At 44.3% G+C, this 26,148-nt stretch overlaps 1 protein-coding gene across 3 annotated transcripts in view; it reads right to left on the bottom strand.

Annotated features, from left to right (window-relative positions):
• LOC137310136 (intermembrane lipid transfer protein VPS13B-like) overlaps positions 1-26,148 on the bottom strand; it is an 875,231-nt gene that overhangs the window by 736,300 nt on the left and 112,783 nt on the right. For all 3 annotated transcript variants that reach the window (XM_067978127.1, XM_067978114.1, XM_067978120.1), the window contains exon 8: positions 3,122-3,402. In XM_067978127.1, the coding sequence (XP_067834228.1) occupies positions 3,122-3,402 (281 nt within the window). The remainder of the gene's footprint in view (positions 1-3,121; positions 3,403-26,148) is intronic.

Raw genomic sequence — 26,148 nt, 5'->3', positions numbered from 1 at the left:
AATTTTACTAAGCTGAGAAGTGATTTAGCAAAAGTGGACTGGAAACAGCTACTTGAAGGTAAATCAGTGTCAAAGCAGTGGGAGGCATTCAAGGGGGAGATTCAAGGGGTTCAGAGTAAACATATTCCCACAAAGAAAAAGGGTGGGACTGCCAAATCTGGAACCCCTTGGATGACTAGGAGCATACAGGGTAAGATAAGGCAAAAAAGGCAAGCTTATGTCAGAAACTGAGAGCTCAATACTGCAGAAAGCTTAGAGGAGTATAGAAAGTGCAGGGGTGAAATTAAAAAGGAACTAAGGAAAGCAAAGAGAGGGCATGAAAAATACTGGCAAGTAAAATCAAGGAAAACTCAAAGATGTTTTATAAATACATGAAGAGCAACAGGATAACTAAGGAAAGAGTGGAGGCGAAAGATGTGGGTATGGTTTTTACTTTGCGTCTGTCTTCATAAGAGAGGGGGACGATGCAGAGATTGTAGTTAAGGAGGTGGAGTGTGAAATATTTGATGGGATAAACATAGTGAGGGAGGAAATATTAAGGAGATTGGCATCCTTGAAAGTAGATAAATCGCCAGGCCCAGATGAAATGTATCCCAGGCTGTTAAGAGAAGGGAGGAAATAGCGGAGGCTCTGACCATCATTTTCCAATCGTCTCTGGCTGGAGGACTGCTAACATTGTACCGTTGTTTAAAAAGGGAGAAAGGGATAGACCAAGTAATTACAGGCCCGTCAGCTAACTTCGATGGTGGACAAATTATTGTAAACAATTCTGAGGGAGAGTATTAATCGTCATTTAGAAAGACACGGGTTAATCAAGAACAGTCAGCATGGTTTTGTTAAGGGAACGCCGTGTCTGACTAACTTGATTGAATTCTTTGAGGAGGTAACCAGGAGGGTCGCTGAGGGTAACGCGTTTGGTGTAGTCCACGTGGATTTCAGCAAGGCCTTTGACAAGGTCCCACGTGGCAGACTGTTCACAAAAGTAAGAGCCTATGGGATCCAAGGGAAAGTGGCAAGTTGTATCCAAAATTGGTTCAGTGGCAGGAAGCGAAGGGTAATGGTCGACAGGTGTTTTTGTGACTGGAAGGCTGTTTCCAGTCAGATTCTGCAGGGCTCAGTACTAGATCCGTTGCTTTTTGTGGTGTATATTATCAAGTTAGACTTAAATGTAGGGTGCATAATTAAAAAGTTTGCAGATGATACTAAAATTGGCTGTGTGGTTGATAGTGAGAAGGAAAGCTGTAGACTGTAGGAAGGTATCAATGGACTGGTCAGATGGGCAGAAAGGTGGCAAATGGAATTCAATCTGGAGAAGTGTGAGGTAATGCATTTGGGGATGGCAAACAAGGCAAGGGAGTACATAATAAATTGGAGGATACTCAGAGGTGTAGAGGAACAGAGGGACCTTGGAGTGCATGTCCACAGATCCTTGAAGATAGCAGGGCAGGTGGATAAGGTGGTTAAGAAGGCATACAGGATACTTGCCTTTATTAGCCGAGGTATAGAACAGGAAGGTTATGCGAGAACTGTATAAAACGGTAGTTAGGCCACAACTAGAGTACTGCGTACAGTTCTGGTCACCACATTGCAGGAAAGATGTGATTCCACTAGAGAGGGTACAGAGGAGATTTACGAGGATGTTGCCAGGACTGGAGAATTTTAGCTATGAGGAAAGATTTGATAGGCTGGGGTTGTTTTCTTTGGAACAGAGGAGACTGAGGGGAGATTTAATTGAGGTGTATAAAATTATGAGGGGCCTAGATAGCGTGGAAAGGAAGGACCTATTTCCCTTAGTCGAAGAGTCAATAACCAGGGGGCATAGATTTGAAGTGATTGGTAGAAGGATTAGAGGGGAGCTGAGGAAACATTTTTTCACCCAGAGGGTGGTAAGGGTCTGGAACTCACTGCCTGAAAGGGTGATAGAGGCAGAAACGCTCAATGCATTTAAAAGGTGCTTGGATGCGCACTTGAAGTGCCGTAACCTACAGGGCCATGGACCAAGAGCTGGAAAGTAGGATAAGGCTGGAAAGCTGTTTTTTCAGCCAGCATAGACATGGTGGGCTGAATGGCCTCCTTCTGTGCCGTAAATTTCTATGATTCTATGAAATGTAAATACAAACACAATGTTCACTAAATATTTCAGCTGTTGAAAAAAGCATGAACTCCAAAACCAAACATTGACCATATTTGAAAAGTGCCAATCAAACAACTTAGAAGCCGACTTTGCTTAATCTGTATTTGCAAAGCAATGAGAAACTAATTCGATAATATTTGATTTTTTTTCCCCCACAAGGGCATAACATGTTTTCTCCCGAGTCATCATTAGTTTGCTGGGCTGTCCACCACCTTTCCCATCTTGAGAGGGTGTATGCTGACTTACTGACAATGCCACTCTGGAGCAAAGTGCGCAAGTGATCAAAGGACAGCTCTTCTCCCTGACCAAAAGTGTCTGGGCTCCACCTGGCATCTTTCCACAAGAGTATACAACTTATCAGAGAAAGTTATTAAACAAAAATGGAAAATAAGATGGAAATACACAGCAGTTCAGTCGCTGATTCAGGTCTTAAGATCCTTCCTCAGGACTGTGCTGACCTGGGACTATTTCCAGCTTTTTCTATTTTTGTTTTCAGAGAGCATCTGCAGTATTTTGTTTTATTGAGAAAGTTAGTGTTGTGAAGAAACTGAACTTGCATCCCTCCAGCTCAACAACAACAACTTACATTTATATAATCCCTTTAATGTAGTAAAACATCAAAGGTGCTTCACAGCAGCATTGCCATAGAAAAACTGACACCGAGCCAAAGAAGGAGACATTAGGACAGGTGACCAAAAGCCTGAAAGGAGGAGGTGGCGCAGCGGAGAGGTTTTGGGAGGGAATTCCAGAGCTTAGGGCCTAAGCTGCTGAAAGCACGGCCACCAATGGTGGGGCTGGTGCACAAAAGACCAGAGTTGGAGGAACGTAGAGTTCAACACGCGGTAGCACCATCCTGCCGAAGCAATATATCTTTAATTCCCAATCAATGCTGGCCAAAACAAACACACCTATCTATACTGGCGTACAGAGTTATCTAAGAACAATTGAGCAAAATAGTTGTCAGCCTTTGCTCTGGTTCTTACAAACCTTAAATGTGACAGTTGCTTTGGTGCAGTAGAATCCCACAGAAACCACTGGATCCTTGGGTGGCGAAGATCTCAGACGATTTATTGCGGTGCCATTTTCATCAACCTCATAGTTCTCATCTCCCTCTTCAGAATAATTGACCAGTGCAGGGACGAGGGACCATGCCCAAGATACCCATCCTTGGTCATCATCACTACCCTGCTGCAGCAGCAGCTGTTGGACATCCACATTCTGGTACTGGATTGCATGTTGTCCTTGAGCCCCTGCTTCAGATTCACCACCTGCCAACACAAACGCAATGATATTTAATGCTGTAATAAAGCTTGAACGGGACTCTCCTCTGCCTCCTCATCAAAAAAGTCTCCCAACTAGCGGCTTGCATCAACTACAAATTCAGATCAATCCTGGCTATGGCAAAGATGACCACGGCTAACGTTGTTACATTGTTAACCAATAGGAGGAATTTTTAGTGGTCAGAGCGATGTTATCTTTTTCCTCCTCACTTCCTGCCACAAAACCTGTGACAAGGCACGTCACAAAGTCCATTACCAAAATATCACAGCACAGGTCTGTTTTGGGTAAACGGAGTGAAGCACATATCTCAGTCTCAATCACACTTACTAAAAGGTTGCAAATTTTTTCCTTTCTTTTTTGAGTAGCCTAAACTTCAACGCAATAACTGGCACCAAATAGTTCCTGCACATGTATTTGTACTGTTAAATACTAAAAATCATGTCACTACTTATTCAACTGAAAAGGTAAGCAGACTGCTGCAAGCTGGCTTATTGGGTGATGCACTATCAGTCTGACCTCCTCCCATTCAGCTGCAAGTTGAAAAAAAACAGACCTAGTGAATATTGTTAAATTCTTCATATTATCTCATTAACTCTACATTGCAGAAAGATTAGGAGATTTAACATATTTGCAGTTGCTATACAACTAAAAACATTCCAAAATTAGTTATCCCATGTAGCGACTTTAAAATAAATCCATTTACAAGGCTCAGTTTCTTCTATCTGTGAAAGAAGAGTGCTATTTTGAGGAGCGCCAGGAGAAGTTGGCATTAGAGCTCGTCAAACAGTCCAAGGGAGGCTCAGACTGTTTGATTGACAAGCTCTGCAGGCTTTCTTACATGCTTTCTTATTTTCTTTCAAAGTATTAAACAAGAATGATCATTTTAAAATCGAGGTGTTGCCGGACCGGGATGCAAGGGAGCACAGGGGCGAAAGGTACTTGGTGCGAGTTAAGATAGGGCAGCAGAGTTTTGGGTGAGCTTAAGTTTATGGAGGGTGAAAGATCGGAGGCTGGCCAGCAGAGCATTGGAACAGACAAGTCAAGAGGTAACAAAGACATAGATGAGGGTTTCAGCAGCAGATGAGCTGAGGCAGGGGCAGAGATGGGCGATGTTACAGAGGTGGAAGTAAGCGGTCTTGGTGATGGAGTGAATATTCACTCCATCACCAAGACCGCTTACTTCCACCTCTGTAACTCAGGGTCAAATAGGACGCCAAGGTTGCAAACAGTCTGGTTTAACCTCAGACAGTGGCGAGGGAGAGGGATGGAGTCAGTGGTTAGGGAACGGAGTTTGTGGTGGGGACCGAAAACAATGGCTTCAGTCTTCCCAATACTTAGGTGGAGGAAATTTTTGCTCATCCAGTCGGACAAGCAGTGTGACAAATCAAAGACAGTGGAGGAGTCGAGGGAGCTGGGTGTCATCAGCGTACACGTGGAACCTGACGCTTTTTCAGATGATATTGCCGAGGGGCGGCACGTAGATGAGAAATAGCAGGGGGCCAAGGATAGGTCCTTGGGGGACACCAGAGGGAATGGTGCAGGAGCGGGAAGAGAAGCCATTGCAGGTGATTCTCTGGCTGTGACTGGACAGATAAGAATGGAACCAGGCGAGCGCAGTCTCACCCAGCTGGGCGACGGAGGAGGCGTTGGAGGAAGATGGTTTGATCAACCATGTCAAAGGCTGCAAGACAGGTCGAGAAGAATGATATGGGATAGATTACCACGGTCACAGTCACATAGGATGCCATTTGTGACTTTGATAAGGGCCGTTTCAGTACTATGGCAGGACAGAAACCTGTTCGGAGGGATTCAAACATGGCGTTGCGGGAAAGACGGGCATGGATTTGGGAGGTGACAACACAGTCCAGGAACTTTGGAGAGGAAAGGGAGTTGGAGATGGGCCAGTAGTTTGCAAGGATAGAGGGGTCAAGGGTGGGTTTTTTGAGGAGGTGGGATGGAGACAGCAGATTTGAAGGGGAGAGAGAAAGTACCTGAGCAGAGGGAACCATTAACAATATAAAAAACAATTTCCTTAAGCCGCAAAAATGGTTCAGAAGGGAGATTTTTTAAACCAAAATAAGAGGTGATTGACTGAAAAAGAATTCCATTCTTGGTAACAATGTCTTGGTTTTCAACAAAGAAACCACAACCAGAAGTGTGACTAATCACAGGTACAGTCTGAGCAGCTTATAATAGCAAACAGTCTTTATTCAATAAAAGTCATAATTTGCCTGAAATAAAGCTTAGAGAATTCAATCTCCAGTTTCTTTCAATGTTTTTTGGATAAAGCAAAGAAACTCTCAAATCCTCACAGGATATGGACACACATCTTCAAAATACATATCCAGTCGAAGCCAGGCTTTTGAGACAGATTGCGGACTTGAAACTTAATGAAGGTATTAAGAGACACAAAAGGCAATTCAATGGGTAAATTTAATCATATCATTGCGAAATATGTAATATTTTTGTTTTATTTGAAACCATTTTGGACACTAGAAATTTCAGTCACTGAAATTTTTTTTTAGAAACAAGCTTTGAATGATTCTACGAACTACTTGAAGAGAAAAAATTTGCAGGACTATGGGGGAAGAGCGGGGGAATGGGACTAACTGGATTGCTCTTACAAAGAGCCAGCACAGGCTTGATGGGCCGAATGGCCCCCTTCTGTGCTGTGACTATTCTGTGATTCGAGTGACTCATCGACAAACTGTGATGGCAAAATGTTTATATACAGTTTTCCCATCATAAATGTTAACATGGAAAGTGTTGCAGAAAGCAATGATTTTGGACAAGAAGTGCACATCATATTGCAAGACTTAATAATTTACAGACAAGTATTTACGAAACCAAACAGAATTTAAGAGGAGTCCGTCTAGGTCAACAAAAAGTGCCTGTGAACTATTCAGTGTTGTTCCACAGCTCTTAATGTTGCCAGTATTATATTTCTTTTTTATGGCATGCACATCCTAACTCAAGAGAAAAAAAATCTCAAGTCAACATTTCCACTTTTCCCTCGTTCACCTACAATTCTCCTGTCTACACTTAGATTGCCAATCTCCAAGATATATTTGAGCAACTGCCCAAAAAATCTGCGTTAAATCATTCCTCCAACAGAGACCACATACACAATTGCCAGAAAAGTAACAATGGGAACCATATTTTACAGAACAGGTCTAACTACTGTTCTGAACCATGTGAGATTCTATCCAAGGATCTTGTTCCCAGGATAATAGTCAATTGAGAGAATAATGGTGGATCCCTGGATTTCCAGTTAGCCTGTACTTGGCAGTTATACACACAATATCCACAGGCCAAAGGGAACACCCATTAAATGAGGGTCCCCGAGGTGACAAAGAACCAAAGCAAGGCCCATTATTACCCATGTCATGTTATATTAACGGCTTAATTATTTTCCAAATTAACACAAATTACAAAAACATCTAAAATTATGTAAAAAGGTGCCTTTTAGTTTCACAATGTGAAGGGTTGGTTTTCTTTTGATGAACAACTGGCAGACGATCACAATCAAATAAACAAACACTGAAGGTTTATGAACATAAAACCAGATCGTCACATAACCGACCCTTAAACAGAATTCTGTCACTTCCTTAGATATTTTAATTTATACATATATTTAATACAACTAAGTGCCTACAAGACACACTCCACATCACCACTACAAAATATTTTTCATACTTGAAAGATGATAACAAAATTAACAAAGGAAAAGTTTAAGCATTAAAATCAAACCATGCCACAATCCACACATTCGGTTCCAATTTAAAATTAAGATTTGCATCCAAATTATTTTAATTTCTTCCCCATCATAAAATAGCAATATTTTGAATTGAAATTCACGACCTAGTATGAACAGTTTTGAAAGATGCAATGCCAGAGAATTAGATTTTTCCAGCAGTATTGAAAAAAACAATGCAAGAAAATATTATCTTGTCATGTCTCTCAAAGAGTTAATAATCCATCATTCGTCCTTTACAAATACTTATCTAAGTCCCTGTTCTGTAAAGAAATCAAATGCATTATGGAATACATTAGTGCAGTTACCAATTTTGCTACTGTATTACCATAGCATGCACTTGGCAGAATTGGTGTGTATGGACCTAGTGATGTAACATACTGTGCAAATCTTACAATATATGATTCCTATATTATCAAATTCATGCATGCGCAGCACACCATTTGTCAACCATAAATTTGTATGGTTAGAAAATGATGTGCTAAGCATATCCAGATTTCTGATGTGCACTCTCCGTGCGTGAAGCTGCTCAAACAGTCTCTTATCTATTCCTAGGGTTTACCCTGAATCCCACAGCTTTCAGTTTAACTAATAGGCTTTCATATGGAACTTTGTGAAATCCTTTTTGGACGTCAAGGCACACCACGTTGTTCGGCTTTCCACAGTCCACTTCAGTTGTCACTTCCTTAAAAGAAGTTGAGAAGGTTGGTCAGGCAGCATCTTCCCCTTCTGAGTCTGTGCTGACTGCTGCTTACTAGGTTATTATTGCACAGACCATCTCTTGATGTTCAATCCTTGATAATCCATTCATTATTTTACATAGAATGGAGGTGAGACTGTTGGGTCTAGTTACCTGTGCTCTAGTTACCTGTGCCTGTTTCGTCACCCTTTTTGAAAACTGGTATCATATCCTACAGCTAGTGCGCATCTTACATGAACTGCTAAACTGCTACTTCATTTTGATGCACCAGAAATAACAAATGGTCAAGTTAGTTTTGGGTTAACCTTATCTAGGCCACACACATTTAACAATTCGATCGAAATATTCTTTATATAATATTTAAATAGAACAAAACGTCTCTCTCAGTCAGCTAGAATTTTAGAAAGGTAATTCAATGCAGAATAAAATCAACCCACCACTCTTCTCAGATGTAGATGGTGGGGAAAAGGAAAAAAAAAATTCTGTTCAGACCAGTTTTCCCTTAATTTGATCTACAGATTAATTTCAAGCCCAAAAGCAATTCCAGTCACATCTGCTAACGTTCACTGGGAAGGTTAATGAAAGAAAAATTAGAGGCTGGATATGATGAGTAATGAAGTGTCCAAAAAGTCATTAGTAAACGCTGAAGTTGTGGAAAGAGTGTATTCAGAGGAAACATTTGTGTTTCCAAAACAAACCTACGTTACAGTAGCGCAAAATTACTTAAATGGGTCTTTTGCAAGAAAGCAAATTGGACCTTCTCCATCATTATAAAAGCTATAATTTTTCACCGCTTAATGGGATGATTGACCCCTGTGACATTTAACATGTTAAAACTGAGACAATTAAAGTACTGCAAAAACTTTTGCAATTTACATATTGTTTACACAGAAATGTTAAATTCCAAAGGAACTTACACATCTGCTTTCTCTGTAACTTGGAAGTCGAATTTAGGATCAGTACTTTATTGGGCCAATTTAAGATTACACAATAGAGGAAATCTGAAATTGTTCAAAGCAAAATCACATTAATTCCCATGACAAGGCCATGATATAAAGGCCACAAAATCTCATTTAAGGTTAAGATGAGATTAAAGACATATGCTTGCCACTGCAATGACATTCAATTGATTGCGATTGATTAATCCCAGTTGCTTTTATCAACTCTACTGATGAGAAATATTTGGAATTAACAATAGAATTAATAGGTATCGTTGCTAATATTGCAACAGCTAAACAAAATCTCCAGAGAACAAATTTTTAAAAAAGGACTGCAGTTTGCAGACAAAACGAAACTGGAAGGGGCAATGGAATCAGAGGAGGCAGCTCAGAAATTACAAAATTAGTTGAATATAATATGCAAGTGGATACAAAAATGGCAGTAAAGTTTAATGCTAATAAATGTGAAGTATTGCAAACAGGGGCTGGGATGGTGGGGGGCGGGAGGAATAACAAAGGTACTTCATCAATGATGCTGAAAAAGCTACGGATGAAGCCAAAAGAGACCGAGGAGTCTTAGTTGACTCAATGTCGATATTCCTAGCCAATACAGAGAAGCAATCAACAAAGCCAAGAGGTTGAGTACAGAGGTTGGTAAAGACAGAGTGAACCTCTAACGGAGTGAAGCACTAACAGAGTGAGGCATTTCAATTGGGAATTTCGTGAGTGAGAGAATTAGGAGCAGAGGTTTAAACCAAAAAACCACAGACTAAGACTGAGCAGAGCATAAAGGGAACCGCACGAAGAATCAAAATAAGGCAAGGAGGAGCGCCGAGGGTAAGTCAGTATGTATTTAGTTCATTGGTAGGTGTTTTTAGTGGGGTTTTTTTATTCATTCATGGGAAGTGGGCGTCGCTGGCAAGGCCAGCATTTATTGCCCTTCCTTAATTGCCCTTGAGAAGGTGGTGGTGAGCCATCGTCTTGAACTGCTGCAGTCCGTGTGGTGAAGGTTCTCCCACAGCGCTGTTAGGAAGGGAGCTCCAGGATTTTGACCCAGCGACGATAAAGCAACGGCGATATATTTCCAAGTCGGGATGGTGTGTGACTTGGAGGGGAACGTGCAGGTGGTGGTGTTCCCATGCATCAGCTGCCCTTGTCCTTCTGGGTGGTAGAGGTCGCAGGTTTGGGAGCTGCTATCGAAGAAGCCTTGGCGAGTTGCTGCACTGCATCTTGTAGATGGTACACACTGCAGACACGGTGAAGGGAGTGAATGTTTAGGGTGGTGGATGGGGTGCCAATCAAGTGGGCTGCTTTGTCCTGGATGGTGTCGAGCTTCTTGATTGTTGTTGGAGCTGCACTCGTCCAGGCAAGTGGAGAGTATTCCATCACACTCCTGACTTGTGCCTTGTTGACGTAGAAAGGCTTTGGGGAGTCAGGAGGTGAGTCATTTGTCGCAGAATACCCAGCCTCTGACCTGCTCTTGTAGCCACATTATTTATGTGACTGGCCAGTTTAGTTTCTGGTCAATGGTGACCCCCAGAATGTTGATGGTGGGGGATTCGGTGATGGTATGCCGTTCAATGTCAAGGGGAGGTGGTTAGACTCTCTCTTGTGGGAGACGGTCATTGCCTGGCACTTGTCTGGCACGAATGTTACTTGCCACTTATCAGCCCAAGCTGATATGTGTGCATGGACTGCTTCATTATCTGAGGAATTGCGAACGGAACTGAACACTGCAATTATCAGCGAGCATCCCCATTTCTGACCTTATGATGGAGGGACAGTCATTGATGAAGCAGCTGAAGATGGTTGGGCCTAGGACACTGCCCTGAGGAACTCCTGCAGCATTGTCCTGGGACTGAGATGATTGGCCTCCAACAACCACTACCATCTTCCTTTGTGCTAGGTATGACTCCAGCCATTGGAGAGTTTTCCCCCTGATTCCCATTTACTTCAATTTTACTAGGGCTCCTTGATGCCACACTCGGTCAAATGCTGCCTTGATGTCAAGGGCAGTCACTCTCACCTCACCTCTGGAATTCAGCTCTTTTGTCCATGTTTGGACCAAGGCTGTAATGAGGTCTGGAGCCAAGTGGTCCTGGCAGAACCCAAACTGAGATCGGTGAGCAGGTTATTGGTGAGTAAGTGCCGCTTCACAGCACTGTCAACGACACCTTCCATCACTTTGCTGGCGATTGGGAGTAGACTGATGGGACGGTAATTGGCCGAATTGGATTTGTCCTGCTTTTTGTGAACAGGACATATCAATGCAATTTTCCACTTTGTCGGGTAGATGCCAGTGTTGTAGCTGTACTGGAACAGCTTGGCTGGAGGCGCAGCTAGTTCTGGAGCACAAGTCTTCAGCACTATAGCCAGGACGTTGTCGGGGCCCATAGCCTTTGCTGTTTCCAGTGCACTCAGCCATTTCTTGAAATCACGTGGAGTGAATAGAATTGGCTGAAGACTGGCTTCTGCGATGATGGGGATATCGGGAGGAGGCCGAGATGGATCAGCCACTCGGCTCTTCTAGCTGAAGATGGTTGGGGATTGGGGGTAAAAGCAGAGGTAGCGGATGTCCGAGGTCATAAGGAGCGGGACCAGGGACCAGCGACCAAGAGCAGTGCACATAAAGCTGAGGCCAACACAAGCAGAAGTTTGAAAGAGTGACATCAGAGGACAACAAGTTGGTGGCTGGGTAGTGGGTAATACATTTTTATGCTCTCTAAGTTGGGGATTGATTTGAACTAGAAACCTATAACTTGCTGATACTTCATTAAATTAATAACTTAAACTCGATAAATTAATTTTAAAAAGAACAAAAAATAAACCAAGTGAATTAATCACATAAAAACTTCAATTAAGTAAATAAATAAAACAAGGTTAGTTAGAGATGGCAGTGCAGGTGATGTGCCATAACTGCAGCACGTGAGAGTTTGTGGAGAGCAGCATGATCCCAGACAACCACTTCTGCAGTAAGTTTGTGCAACTCGGGGTACTTCGGCGCAGAGTTCTTGAGCTGGAGTCCCAGCTGCAGACATTGCGGTGCATCAGGGAAGGGGAGACTTACCTGGACACTTTGAACCAGGAGGCAGTCACACCCCTTAGGTTAGGTAGTAGTTTAGATTTGGTCAGTGGTCAGAGGCAGGAGGATGAGACTGCGAATCAGGCAAGTATGGGGACCCAGGATGCAGTGATGGGCGAGCCTCAGCCTTTGACCTTATCCAACAGACACGAGGTACTGGCTACCTGGATGGATGAGAACAAAGACTGCAGGGAGGATGTGCAAAGTGACCACATCACCGTGGTACAGGAGGCCATTCAAGTGGGGGGAGCATAAAGGAATGTGATAGCTTTAGGGGAAAGTCGAGTCAGGGGGATAGATAACGCAGCCGTGACTGGGCATCTCGAAGGCTGTGTTGCCTGCCTGGTGCCAGGGTTAAGGACAGCTCCTCGCGGCTGGAGAAGAAATTGGAGCATGAGGGGGAGGATCCAGTTGTTGTCGTCCATGTGGGAAACAACAACATAGATAGAACTCGGAATGATGTTCTGCTGAGGGAGTTTGAGGAGCTAGGGTCCAAATTAAAAAGCAAAACCTCAAAGAGATCACCCCTGGATTACTACCTGAGCCATGCACAAATTGGCATAGAGACAAACAGCTTAGATGGTTAAATGTGTGGCTGAAAGAGTGGTGTGGGAAGCAGGGGTTTCAATTCATGGGGCACTGGCACCAGTACTGGGATGGGCTGCACTTAAACCGGGCTGGGACCAGAGTCCTGGTGAATCGGATAACTAGGGCAGGGGGTAGATAGGATTTTAAACTGATAAGGGGGGGGGGTGCGCGTTCAGGTAAGAGTAAATTTACAAGTCTAAACAGAAAAGTCAAGGCTGTGGAGCAGAGTAGCGATTTGAGTAAAAACAAGCAGAGTGTGTCAAGATGGGACAGACAGTTTAACAAAGGTAATAGGGCATTAGTGACTAAAGTCACATCAGGGAAATATAGTAAAAAGTTAAAATTAAAGGCACTATATCTGAATGCACAAAACATTCGTAACAAGATAGATGAAATAATAGCACAAATAGAGATAAATGTGTTTGATCTAGTAGCCATTACAGAGAAGTGGTTGCAGGGTGACCAAGGTTGGGAATTAAATATCCCAGGGTACATGACTTTTAGAAAAGATAGGCAAAATGGAGAAGGACGGGGGGGGGGGGGGGGGGAGATAAAGGCAGTTGTGAGAAAGGGGGCTCGAATTTAGCAGGCCTGCGGGTTCCCAGCGGGTGGTCCTCCGGGAGCGTCGAAAACGCGGACGGGTAATTGTTCGCGTCCCCCACGCGATCGCGGGATAATTGGACCCATTAAGGCCTGCTTCCGGGTTCTGCGCTCCCCAGCTGCGTGCCGGCCGGCTGCGCATGCGCAGTACCGTCGACGCGATGTAGGAGCTCCAGTTAAAGGGGCAGTCTCCCAAAGCCCCTCCTGCTGCAAGCAAGAGGTCTGGGAGAATGGCTCAACCAAGGGGAAAGGCTGCGCCCCGTTTTTCAGATCTGGCACTGCAGCTGATGCTGGAGGGCGTGAGGAGGAGGAGGGAAACACTCTTCCCTGAGGATGGGCGCAAGTTCCCTGCCGCCGCAACCAGGAAGGCATGGGCAGAGGTGGCGGCGGAGGTGAGCAGCAGGGGCAACACCCCAAGGACTTGGGAGCAGTGCCGCAAGCGCTTCAATGACCTGACTAGGTCTGGCAAGGTGAGTACACCAACGCACCCTCCCACATCCCGTCCCCACCATCACGCCAAGCAGATCACAACCCCCTCCTGCACAGCCACCACTGCGCTCCATCAGCAATCCTCACAGCCACTCATTCACCATCCTCGCCGTGCACGCAAGTACCCACCGTCCCTGACCCCACCCGAACACTACCACACACCCCAATCCCCATGCAATGGGATGGGCACGTGGCCCACACTTCCTCCCATCCGTTCCGCGCCACGCTCAACCCAACCACACCGATGCTCGATGCGTCTCACGATGCAAGACGCACCCACTCACACATCTGTGTTTTGCCTTCACAGGAGAAGAGGAGCAAGAACAACCGCGAAAGGGCACGCACCGGAGGTGGGCCGCCGCAAGTGGTGGAGCTCACCGACGCAGAGGTGGAGGCGCTCGACCTCGCCCGCACGCGACATTGCCTGTCGGTGGCCGATGGCGAGTGTGTCGCTGCCGAAATGGGCGGTAAGGGAAAGCTGACACTCAACACCCATGATCGCGAGTGACCGTATCATCACCTGCCATCAGGCGCACTGTCAAGTTGGTCCACATGCCTCAAAGTGCCCTCTGTTCTCTTGCAGGTGCGTCTTTGGATCAAGCGAGCATGGAGGGCGATTCCTCAGAGGACATGGCGGTCTCTGAGGGTGCATCGTCACATCAGAGCCAACCATCCACCAGCGCAGAGACACGCACCTCGGTGGGTCCCCCTCGCCAACTAGTTGGGGTAGCACTTGGTGAGTCACTGCGCACGAGTGAGCATGAGCAGACCCTGGTGGCAGGGGCAGCCGCGGAGGGTCCGCGACGGAGGGAGCACTCATCTCCAGGCTCTGCTCAGCCGGACCCAGATGCTGAACCCAGGGGGCCACCAGAGAAAAGGAGAGTCGTCGAGGGCCACCAGCTAATTGCTGAGGTGCTGGCAGAGGTGCCGCGCGCATTGTCCACAATAGCGCAGGCGATGGAGGAGTCCACCTCCTGCATGTGGGCATTGGTGGCGCAGGCACAGGAGGGTACCGACGACACAGTGTCGCAGGTAGGTGCGGGACTGTCTGCGGTGGAGGACAGGCTGGCCTCCCTCGAGCGTCACGCACAGCTCCACTTCGAGTCCTTGCAGGCCCTCACAACGTCTGTACGGATTCAGGGTGAGCAACATTCCGACGCCACCAACAGGCTGAGGGATACACTAGGGGTGGCCTTGCAAGGCCTCACACATGCCATCCAAACTGCCGTCCAGCAGGGTGGAAGGGGTGATGTGGGCCGAGGCCAAGAGAGGGATGATGGTGACCGGGGACATGGAAGCGGGGACGCCTCTCAAGGCGTCCCCACGTCCCACCCGTCGCCCACCTCTCAACCAGCACCCGCAATGGTGCCTCCTCTCCATGTGGCCGAGTCTGCCCCTGCCCCGGTGCAGGAGGAGCAGTCTGTGGAGGTGCCCTCACGGGCACCGAAACCCAGGGGCCGTCCGCCAAAAGCATCTACCCGGTCAAGGCAAGAAGACGAGCAACCTGCCACTACCTCTGCTGGAGCCACAGGGGTAGCACCACGTAGGGGTTCCCGGAGAAGAATTCCAAAGGCCTTATAATCACAAAGGGAATACACCAGGGTGTTTATTATTTTGTACTTTGTTTCTTAAATGATGTCACATTCCACATATTAAATAGTCTATTCTCACCACTCCTGCCACCTCTCGTCCATTCTTCCGCGGCTTGTGCAGTAGTTGCGTTCCGTGGAGGCCATCATGACGGCGAACACCTGCTGCCACCCATTGGGCACACTGCTGTGGGTGCAGGATTACTGGCAGCACTCTTCAGTGGAGGGGGCTGGTATGGCCGCTCGCATGTGCAGGTGAGGAGATGCGAGCGCCTCGCAGTGTCTGACTCTAGGAGAACCGTTGACGTATGAGTGCGTCCCTGGCCCGGCGACCATCCCGGTGAGTCGCGGCTCGGCGCATGGGTCGTCCAACATCCTCGGGCGCGTCCTCCTCCTCCTCCTCCGCCTCCGCCTCCTCCTCCTCCTCCTCGCCCTCGCCTTCCTCAATGTGGGTGGCGGGTGTGGATGGGGCCTCCTCCAGCGGCACCCCTCTCTGTTGGGCCATGTTGTGCAGGGCACAGCAGACAACTATGATTCGTCCCACTCTGAATGGTGTGTATTGGAGCGCTCCCCCAGAACGATCAAGGCACCTGAAGCGCATCTTGAGAAGCCCTATGGTCTGCTCAATTGTAGACCTGGTAGCAGTGTGGCTGTCATTGTACCGACGCTCCGGCTCGGTGATGGGGTTCCTCAGAGGTGTCATGAGCCACGTGTGGAGGGGATACCCCTTGTCGCCGAGGAGCCAGCCGTTGCCGGCGTTGGGTGCCTGCAGGATGGGCGGGACGGCGGACTCCCTGAGGACGAAGGCATCGTGGCAGCTGCCGGGGTATCTGGCGCACACGTGTAGGAATCTCTGGCGGTGGTCACAGATGAGCTGGGCGTTCATGGAGTGATACCCCTTCCTGTTGATGAACAGCCCTGGCTCATGCGGAGGTGCCCGTATTGCGATGTGGGTGCAGTCGATTACACCCTGCACCCGTGGGAAGCCGGCCATGGCATGGAATCCAACCGCCCTCTCCATCTGGCTGCGCTCGTCCATGGCGAAGTTGATGTAGTGGGAGGCCCTGCGGAACAACCCATCGGTGACCTGCCTTATGCACTTGTGTGCAGAGGACTGACAGACCCCGGTGATGTCCCCGGTGGCACCCTGGAAGGAACCGGATGCGAAGAAGTTGAGGGCAGTGGTGACTTTGACGGCGACAGGTAAGAAGATGCTGCTTGGTCCATCAGGGAGCAGCTCGTCGTTAAGGAGGCTGCAGATGTCGGCGACTACCTGGCGATTGACTCTGAGCCTCCGTATGCACTGCTCCTCGGAGAGGTCCATGAAGCTGAGCCTCGCTCTGTACACCCTGTGCGGAGGGTAGTGCCTCCTGCGACGCATCTCTCTCTGCGGTTGCCCTCCCTCCTGCTGTGCAGGTGGGTGTGCCGCAGCACCGTGTTGGGGGGCCCCACCTCTCCGAGGCGGACGGCGTGGACTGTGAGGCTGCTGGGGCTGGTCATGCTGTTCGTCCTCCGACGATGTCAACGCACCACCCATCTGGCAGGTGTTGGTGTGAGGGGTTGTGCAGGGTAGGTGGGTGGGTCCTCGGACTGGGGCTGCGGTTTCGTGTCGGTCTGTCCTCTGGCTTGGCGGGGGTTGGTGGAGGGCAGGGGTTGCCCTATGTGACGCGGTGGCCTCCTGCGTGGGTGAGGGCGCTCCCCCGTGGAGCGCACCTTGGCACCTGGCACAGGCTGCTGGCTGCAACACGCCTGGTTTGAAGGGTCCTGTTTCCCCCAGTGTGGGAAACTGACTGCTTTGACCGTAAAATCCCACACTTCCTCTTTTGACAGCTGCTTCAGCTCATTAACTGACCACAACGAGCAAGTTAAGTACTCTCAAGTGGAACCCCGCTGGCTTTAATTGCCTGCGGGATTCCCACCAGCGGGGCTTGCGCGCGCAGCCCCGCACGTCAGCGCGGTACCCGGAAGTGGCCGGGATTTCGTCTGAATCCGGTCACGTGATCGGAGATCGGGATTTTCGGGGCCCCCCCGCTGGAAACCCGCAGGTAACCCGACCCTAAAATCGAGCCCAGGATCTTAGCTCACAAAATCAGGATGTAGAATCAGTATGGGTGGAGCTAAGAAATAACAAGGGCAGAAACATTGGTGGAAGTAGTTTACAGGCCCCCTAACAGTAGTGACAGTGTTGGACAGAGTATAAATTAGGAAATTAGAGAAGCACGTAACAAAGGTAATGCAATAATCATGGGGGACTTTAATCTTCATATAGACTGGGCAAACCAAATTGGCAAAAGTAGTTTGGAGGATGAGTTCATGGAATGCATTCGAGACAGTTTTTTTGGAACAATATGTTGAAGAACCAACTGGGGAACAGGCTATTTTAGATCTAGTATTGTGTAATGAGACATGGTTAATTAGTAATCTTATAGTTAAGGATCCTCTGGGGCAGAGTGATCATAATATGATAGATGTAAGGAATCTTACAACACCAGGTTATAGTCCAACAGTTTTATGTGAAAATCACAAGCTTTCGGAGTTTACCTCCTTCGTCAGGTGAGTGAGTGATCATAATATGATAGAATTTCATAGCGTTTGACAGTGATGTAGTTAAATCCGAAACTAGGGTCTTAAATTTAAACAAAGCCAATTACATAGGTATAAGGGGCAAGTTGGCTAAGGTTGGTTGGGAAATTAGATTGAAAGATATGATGGTAGATAAGCAATTGTGAACATTTAAAGAAATAATTCATAATTCTCAACAAAGATACATTCCCTTGAGGAATAAAAACTCTGTGGGAAAAATTATCCAACTGCGGCTAACTAGAGAAGTTAAGGATAGTATCAGATTAAAAGAAGAGGCTTGCAATGTTGCCAAAAAGAGTAGTAAGCCTGAGGATTGGGAGGGTTTTAGAAATCAGCAAAGGATGACTAAGAAATTGATAAAGAGGGAGGAAACTGAATGAGATCAAACTAGCAAGAAATATAAAAATAGATTGTAAGAACTTCGACAAGAATGTAAAAAGGAAGAGATTAGCAAAAGTAAACACGGGTCCCTTAGAGGCGAGACAGAAGAAATTATAATGGGGAATAAGAAAATGGCGGAGATGTTACTCAAATATTTTGTATCTGTCTTCACAGTAGAAGACACAAAAACATACTGGAAATAATGGGGAACTAAGGGTCAATGAGGAACTTAAAGTAATTAAGATTAAAGAAAAAGTACTAGAGAAAGTAATGGGACTAAATGCCAACAAATCCCCTGGACCTGATGGCACTAGGGTTTTAAATGAGATAATGGATGCATTGGTTTTGATCTTCCAAAATTCCCTAGATTCTAGAACAGTAGATTGGAAGGCAGCAAATGTAATCCCGCTATTCAAGAAAGGAGGGAGAGAAAACAGGGAACTATAGGCTAGTTAGCCTGACATCAGTAGTAGGGAAAATGCTAGAATCTATTATTAAGGACGTAGTAACAGGGCACTTAGAAAATCATAGTATGATTAGGCAGAGTCAACATGGTTTTATGAAAGGGAAATTGTGTTTGACAAATCTATTAGAGTTTGTTGAGGGTGTAACTAGCAGGGTAGATGAGGAGGAACCAGTGGATGTAGTATATTTGGATTTTCAAAAGGCATTCAATAAGGGACCACACAAGAGATTGTTACACAAGATTAGAGCTCATGGGATTGGGGGTAATATATTAGCATGGATTGAGGATTGGTTAACGGACAGAAAAGAGTAGGAATAAACTGGTCATTTTTGGGTTGGCAGGTTGTAACTAGTGGGGTGCTGCAAGGATCAGTGCTTGGGCCTTGGCTGTTTACAATATATATCAGTAACTTAGATAAGGGGACCGAGTGCAATGTATCCAAGTTCACTAATGATACAAAGCTAGACGTGAAAGTAAGCTGTGAGGAGGACACAAAGAGGCTGCAAAGGGATATAGACAGGTTAAGTGAATGGGCGAGAAGGTGGCAGATGGAGTATAATGTATGGATATGTGAAATCATCCACTTTAGTAGGAAGAATAGAAAAGCAGAATATTTTTTAAAAGGTGAGAGAAATGTTGGTAGTCAAATGGATTTGGGTGTCCTTGTACATGAATCACAGAAAGTTAACATGCAGGTACAGCAAGCAATTAGAAAGGCAAATGGTAAGTTAGCCTTTATTGAAAGGGGGTTGGAGTATAAGAGTAAGGAGGTCTTGTTGCAATTATATAGGGCTCTGGTGAGACCACACTTGCACCGAGTACAGTTTTGGTCTCCTTACCTAAGGAAGGATATACTTGCCTTAGATGGGGTGCAACAAAGGTTCACTAGATTGATTCCTGGGTTGAAAGGGTTGTCCTTTGAGGAGAGATTGAGTAGAATGGGCCTATATTCTCTGGAGTTTAGAAGAATGAGAGGTGATCTCATTGAAACGTATAAAATTCTAAGAGGGCTTGACAGGGTAGATGCTGAGAGGCTGTTTCCCCTGGCTGGAGAGTCTAGAACTAGGGGTCACAGTCTCAAGATACGAGGTCAGCCATTTAAGACCAAGATGAGGAAAAATTTCTTCACCTAGAGAGTTGTGAATCTTTGGAATTCTCTACCCCAGATTGATGTGGATGCTCAGTCATTGGAGCACATTCTAGACTGAGATCGATGGATATTTGGACGCTAAGGGAATCAAGGGATATGGGGATAGGCTGGGAGGTGGGGTTGAGGTAGAAGATCAGCCATGATCTTATTGAATGGCGGAGCAGGCTCGAGGGGCCCTATGGCCTACTCCTGCTCCTATTTTTTATATCTTATGTAAGCACTGAAAGCAGTGAAGAAAAGATCCACGAGGCTAATCCCAAGAGGAAAGACTGGAGAAACCTGGGCTTTTCAACCTGGAAAAAAGTTATCTTATTGAGGTTTCTAAGATTGTTAAGAAAATGGAAACGGTAAACCTGGAAAATTACTTTAAGTTGAACAGCAAGACAAGGACAAAGAGCATAGATACAAACTGGTAAAAGATAAATTTTGGACTGAAGTTGGAAAATTCATTAGACAAAGAGTGATCAATGTACAGAATGTACTTCCAGGAAGAGTAGGAGGCAAAAACTCTGGAATCTTTTAAGAAGCAATCGAATGCTCAAATGGGAAAATGTCAGGCTTTTTCTGGGTGAGTGAACTAAGATGAGCCAAATATCTTGCAATCTTCAGAGCTCACAGTTGAATCAACCATCTAACAAATGTGACAAACTTAGCTCAACCAAGCACAAAGCTTTTTATAAATTGGCATCGATATTTTTGTTTGATTATAACATGTTACCTTGTTTGGTCAACTAAATAGAAGAGATCACATCAAACTAACGTAAATTGCTATCTCAGTTAATACTTTTCCATTACTCTTCATTTTTTCTTACAAATACACTATTTGTCTGGCAGATGGAACACATCCCTCTTCCCCTTCCCATCCCCTCCCACCCCCGCCCATGAAATAATTGCTGCCTGCCTGGAACGTTTTCAAGCATTAAGACAAGCTGTTAAACACAACTCTGCTCCTTCTTAGCTTCTTTTTAACAGACCAAACATTAATAAAATGCTGATTTCCATTTCAAAAATATATGCTTTCAATAACACCTCTAATAAATGGTGCTGCTAGTGAGTATTAAAATCAAGAATCATTTCACAAAGAAAGCTCTTTCGAGAACCTCCTAAGTTCCATCAGAAGAAAATATAATCTTGCCTTTGCTGCATTTTGAGATACTTCAAATGATGGTTCTCATTTGCCTCATTCTTCACAAGAAATATGGGATTAAAAAAGTGATGCCATTTTTGTAAATAATGAGCCTGTGGATAATCGCAGCTTGAACATTTCAGTTTTAGATTAAATATTAATATCAAACCTCTCTATGACCCTAGAATGAAAAAAATGAATTTCAGGTTAAATCTGAATAAAGTTATTACAAATAGTATTTCTTGGCTAAATGAAACGGTTATCTTTAGCTCGAAAGGTTGAAGGACAGTGAGGCACGAGCCAAGCCATTCCTTTTATAACTAGTGTAAAGAGGTAACACTCTTATCGAGCCACAAAATAATGTCTTTCAGCAAACTAAATTAAAAATTGTGTTCAATTACAAATCGACAATTTTAATTCAATGGAACTTGTGAAGAAACAGCAATACAGTCCTATCATCTGTAAGGATAAGAGGTATAAACCACAAAACGAGCACCAAGGTCTAACTGGAATATTGGTAGCATGTGTAATAGTTAGAAAACAGTCAAACAAATAAGTTACAGCACATAAAATATATTATAATTGGGAGTGCTACCTTTCCACAATGATGAGGGGAATAAAAGGCATTTTTTACCTCTGTTTCTCCTCAGGCCACACACAACAACCACCTAGAAAGCAGACAACATCATCCCAAACTTCATCCAGTGTTACGCTAACGCAGCTGCTGTGAGAATACGGAGGTAGTGCAGAACTAAATATCTTTTCCCTCTCCAAAGCAGTACTAAAAGAAATATTCAGATAGTGGGGGCAAAAAGGGAAAAATCCAATCTGACCGTCATTGCTCCATGACACAGTACACAGGTGGCTCAATGTACAATACTTCATTTGTCACAGTTTAAAAACTCAAAAAGTTTCCCATCAAATTGTTCAATTTAATTTCCCATGTTTCACAGAGAAAAAAAATCCTTCCAATGTACAAGTGTAATGTTGTAATGGGAATGGTAATTGTAAACAATTTTACAACACCAAGTTATAGTCCAGCAATTTTATTTTAAATTCACCTGAGGAAGGAGGAAGCCTCCGAAAGCTTGTGAATTTAAAATAAAATTGCTGGACTATAACTTGGTGTTGTAAAATTGTTTACAATTGTCAACCCCAGTCCATCACCGGCATCTCCACATCATGGGAATGGTAGTGTAGAGGTTATGTTACTGGACTAGTAATCCGGAGGCCTGCATTAATAGCTCCAGAACGTGAGTTCAAATCCCACCATAGCAGATTGAGAATTTAAATTCGGATTTTAAAAATCTGAAAATAAAAAGCTGATGGTTAACAAAAAGTGACCATGATGCTGTCGGAAAATCTTAAAATCTATTGTCCTTTAGGGAAGAAAGACTGTTGTCCTTACCCGATTTGGACTATATATCACTCCAGTCCAAATTTTAACTGCCTCTGAAGAGGGCAAACCACTCAGTTTTATTAAACCACTACAAAGAATAAAAAGAATCACCTTCACCACATGGACTGCCGCAGTTCAAGAAGGTCTATCTTCTCAAGGCAATTCGGGACGGGCAATAAAGGCCGGCCTTTCCAGCGATATCCACAATTCCAAATCTTCAATGTGTGTATATTCGCAATACTTTTAATCAAACAATATTTTTACGCTCTAATCAATGGTAATCCTGGCCGATCAAAAATGTATTAAAAACTTCTAGCATCTCATTTTCTTCACCAGTTCTAATTATAATGCTCTCTTTTTAAAATAAATTATCCCGAAACATTAACTCATCACGCTATGTAGATGAGCACCTTGTGATAGCTGCTTAACAATCCTCAACGATGGAAATTGCAATCGTCTCAATTTCATCTTTTTAACCATTTGTGGAAGAGAACTGGTTACCATCATGGCAACGTTCATGGTCTGATTACTCTGACTGCCTTCCTAACTGGTTGAAAGGAAGGAATACAAGCTAAAAATAATAAAGGCTATTGGGTCATAGCTATTTGTTTGTAGCTAACTTTTTAACTACATTCATCTATAAAAGGTCAACAAAAAAGAAAGTTAAAATATATTCGAAAAGCTTCTTCATTAGCCAGAATGCATAGAATTTCTTCAGGACATTATATACATTTTTAATTTTTACATATATTTTATTATATAACATATATTTGTGTATGTCTATATATATATATATATATATCTATATATGTGTGTATGTGTTTGTGTATATTTTAATTTTATATATATATATAATCTATCACTGGTCAACAGCATAACCTGATTTAAAGGAAAAGTATACATAATGTGGCACTGTTTCAAGAGTCAAATTGAACCGTCTTTTAAAAAACGTTGCCTTTCAAATTTTTTAAGATTCATCAAGCCCTAAAGCAAATCAGCTCCTTTTGAAGAGACGTGTTATAGTAGTTAAATATATATTAGCAGCTGTGGCTGTTCAAGTCAGGGTCAAAAGCCCAGAAAAGTTAGGAGCTGTCAGAACTAATTTAATTCTACTCAAGACAAAGGCAGCAGTGGATAACTGCTTATTCATCCTTAATGGTTTTACTCAGCATGACTGGTTACTTGGTTAAGTCAGTCACAGAATGTACAAATTTTGGAAAATGCCACCTATGTCTTTTCTACTGACAAAGAGAGTGCAAATTTAAGTTGGCAAATGGATGTTAGATGCGTTTACGTTCTGTGAATGTTGTACATCTCTCTGGCTACTTAACAAATATACTCCAAAAATAGATAGGACAGACACAGAAAAGTTTGATTCTAAACTTTTCACCCATGCTGCTGTTTAAGTTAAATGGCTTTATGAGTATGATAAAGAGTCAATTAAGTTGCCTTATCTCACCACAGTCTGCATTCAAGTTTAATTTTATCTCTTGGTTTTCTGCTTAATAGAATCATCTCAGCTTACAAATGAGCCATCTTTCCTCTCCCTTTATACTTTTAATTAATGTCCTAGACAGGGCTGCCCTTGTTCCCAAATTCTATTTATTCTGGCTATACCTACAGTCAGAATTCAAGTTACGCCTCCGCACCCTTGACTTTTCCAAATGAGGATTTTAAATGCCCTGCACTATTAGCTGCTCCAATAATAGCATGATTACATTTCAATTCACTGCATTATTGAGACTGTGAAACTGCTTTATGTCTAACAGCACAATTCTTTATTAGACTCCTATACTAGCCCGACAAACTTCTACCACGCATCATCTCACATTTATATAGCACCTTTAGTGTAAACATACCAAAGTGTCTCACTGAGGTGTAAAATGGAAGCTAGTAGTAATAGAAGAATTAAGGAAATGCTAATGTGATGAGGTAGGTTATAAGCAGGCCTTTAAAACAACAACTACACGCATTTATAGAGCGCCTTTAACATAGTAAAACGTCCCAAGGCGCTTCACAGGAGAGTTATCAAACAAAATTTTTTTACCGAGCCACACAAGGAGATATCAGGACAAGTGACCAAAAACTTGGTCAAAGAAGTAGGTTTTAAGGAGCGTCTGAAAGGAGGAGAGGTAGAGAGGTTTAGGGAGGAAATTCCAGAGCTTAGGGCCTAGGCAGCTGAAGGCATGGCCGCCAATTGTGAAGCAATTAAAATCGGGGATGCACAAGAGGCCAGAATTGGAGAGGAGAGATAGCAAGGTGGAAAACTTGAGAATTTCACAGTGTGAGGCCAAAACAGCTGAAGGGTCTGCCACCAAAGTTGGAGCAAAAGGAGAGATTGATGCAAAGGAGGCCAGAATCAGAAGAGCAAAGGGTACATTCTGGCAGAAAGTTGTAGAAGGGAGGTGGGCAAAGGCCAAAAAGGGATTTACAAATGCTTAAATATATTTTTAAGGTATGAGTTTGAAGTTGCTAAAGTGGTACAGGCTTGGAATGGCCACATGTAAATTAGTGCCCATGAATGTTTCCATAGCAATATATTATCAGCAACACCCTTGTTCGGTGAGAATTCCAAAGAGTCTCATGTCCATTCAGGGGAGCCATCTGCCCCCGAATCGACAGCACCTTCCAAACTTGTTCGATGTTTCAATGCCAACATGAAATTGCAATGCATTTACTATGGCTCCCAACATAAAACGGTATGTTAAGAATTAATCATCAAGTTCACAATAAGCCAAAATCAGCAGTACAAGTCTACCTCATCAATGTTCTGGGTTAGGATCACCACCAAACCCTCTACGAATTAATGCGGCCAGTGAGAACACTTTAACTTCGATACGGTTTCTTCCTTGGAGAAGGAAAAACCAAAACTAAAGACCAAAGGCCACAGAGCAGGTACCATCAAGGTTCAAATAAGCAGAATATAAAACTCACTAACTTAGCAGTGTTTAGCTTGGTCTTGTTTTTGATGCTACAATAGGCTTCAAAGGAAGCCTATTGCAAAACCATTCCCAATTCCTTAAGGCTACAGCATTAATTTGCCCCAAACAGTAAAGTAACAGTTTAACTTGGTTGCTGGCACTCTCATCTCGGAGTTGGGTATGTGGATTCAAACCCCACTGCAGGAATTGGGCGCATAACCTAGGCTCACTCTTCATTGCAGTAGTAAAGGAGTGCCATATTGTCAGAGATACCATCTTTCCAATGATGTGGAGATGCCGGTGATGGACTGGGGTGGACAAATGTAAGGAGTCTTACAACACCAGGTTATAGTCCAGCAGCTTTATTTGAAATCACAAGCTTTCGGAGGCTTCCTCCTCCTCACCTGACGAAGGAGGGAGCCTCCGAAAGATTGTGATTTCAAATAAAGCTGTTGGACTATAACCTGGTGTTGTAAGACTCCTTACATCTTTCCAATGAGGCAATTAATCCAGTCTGCCTGTTCCAGTCATTCGGGTGATTGTTAAAGATCCTTCGGCACCATTCCAAGAGAAGCAGAATGCCTTGGCCAACATTCTTCCCTCAACCAACTCTCCCAAAAATAAATTAACTGTTTTTTCATCCTTTCTTCATAATTTAACCCTCTAACCCTCGGTATCATTCTGGTGAATCTGCGCTGCACCCTCTCCAAGGCCAATAAATCCTTCCTGAGGTGCGGTACTCCAGATGGGGTCTGACCAAGGCTCTGTACAACTGAAGCATAACTTCCTCCCCTTCATATTCAGCCCTCAAGATAAAGGCCAACATTCTATTAGTCTTTTTGATTGCTTTTTTTTTTAACCTGTCCACTAGCTTTTAGTGATTTGTGTACATGAACAACCAAATCTCTTTGCTCCTCCACAGTTATTAATTTACCATTTAGAAAATACTCTGATTTGTCTTTCTTGG

This window comes from Heptranchias perlo, chromosome 3 (genome assembly GCF_035084215.1).
Source record: "Heptranchias perlo isolate sHepPer1 chromosome 3, sHepPer1.hap1, whole genome shotgun sequence".
Classification (NCBI taxonomy): domain Eukaryota; kingdom Metazoa; phylum Chordata; class Chondrichthyes; order Hexanchiformes; family Hexanchidae; genus Heptranchias; species Heptranchias perlo.
Note: the sequence above shows the minus strand (reverse complement) of the source record. Positions and strands in the feature narration are given on the sequence as shown.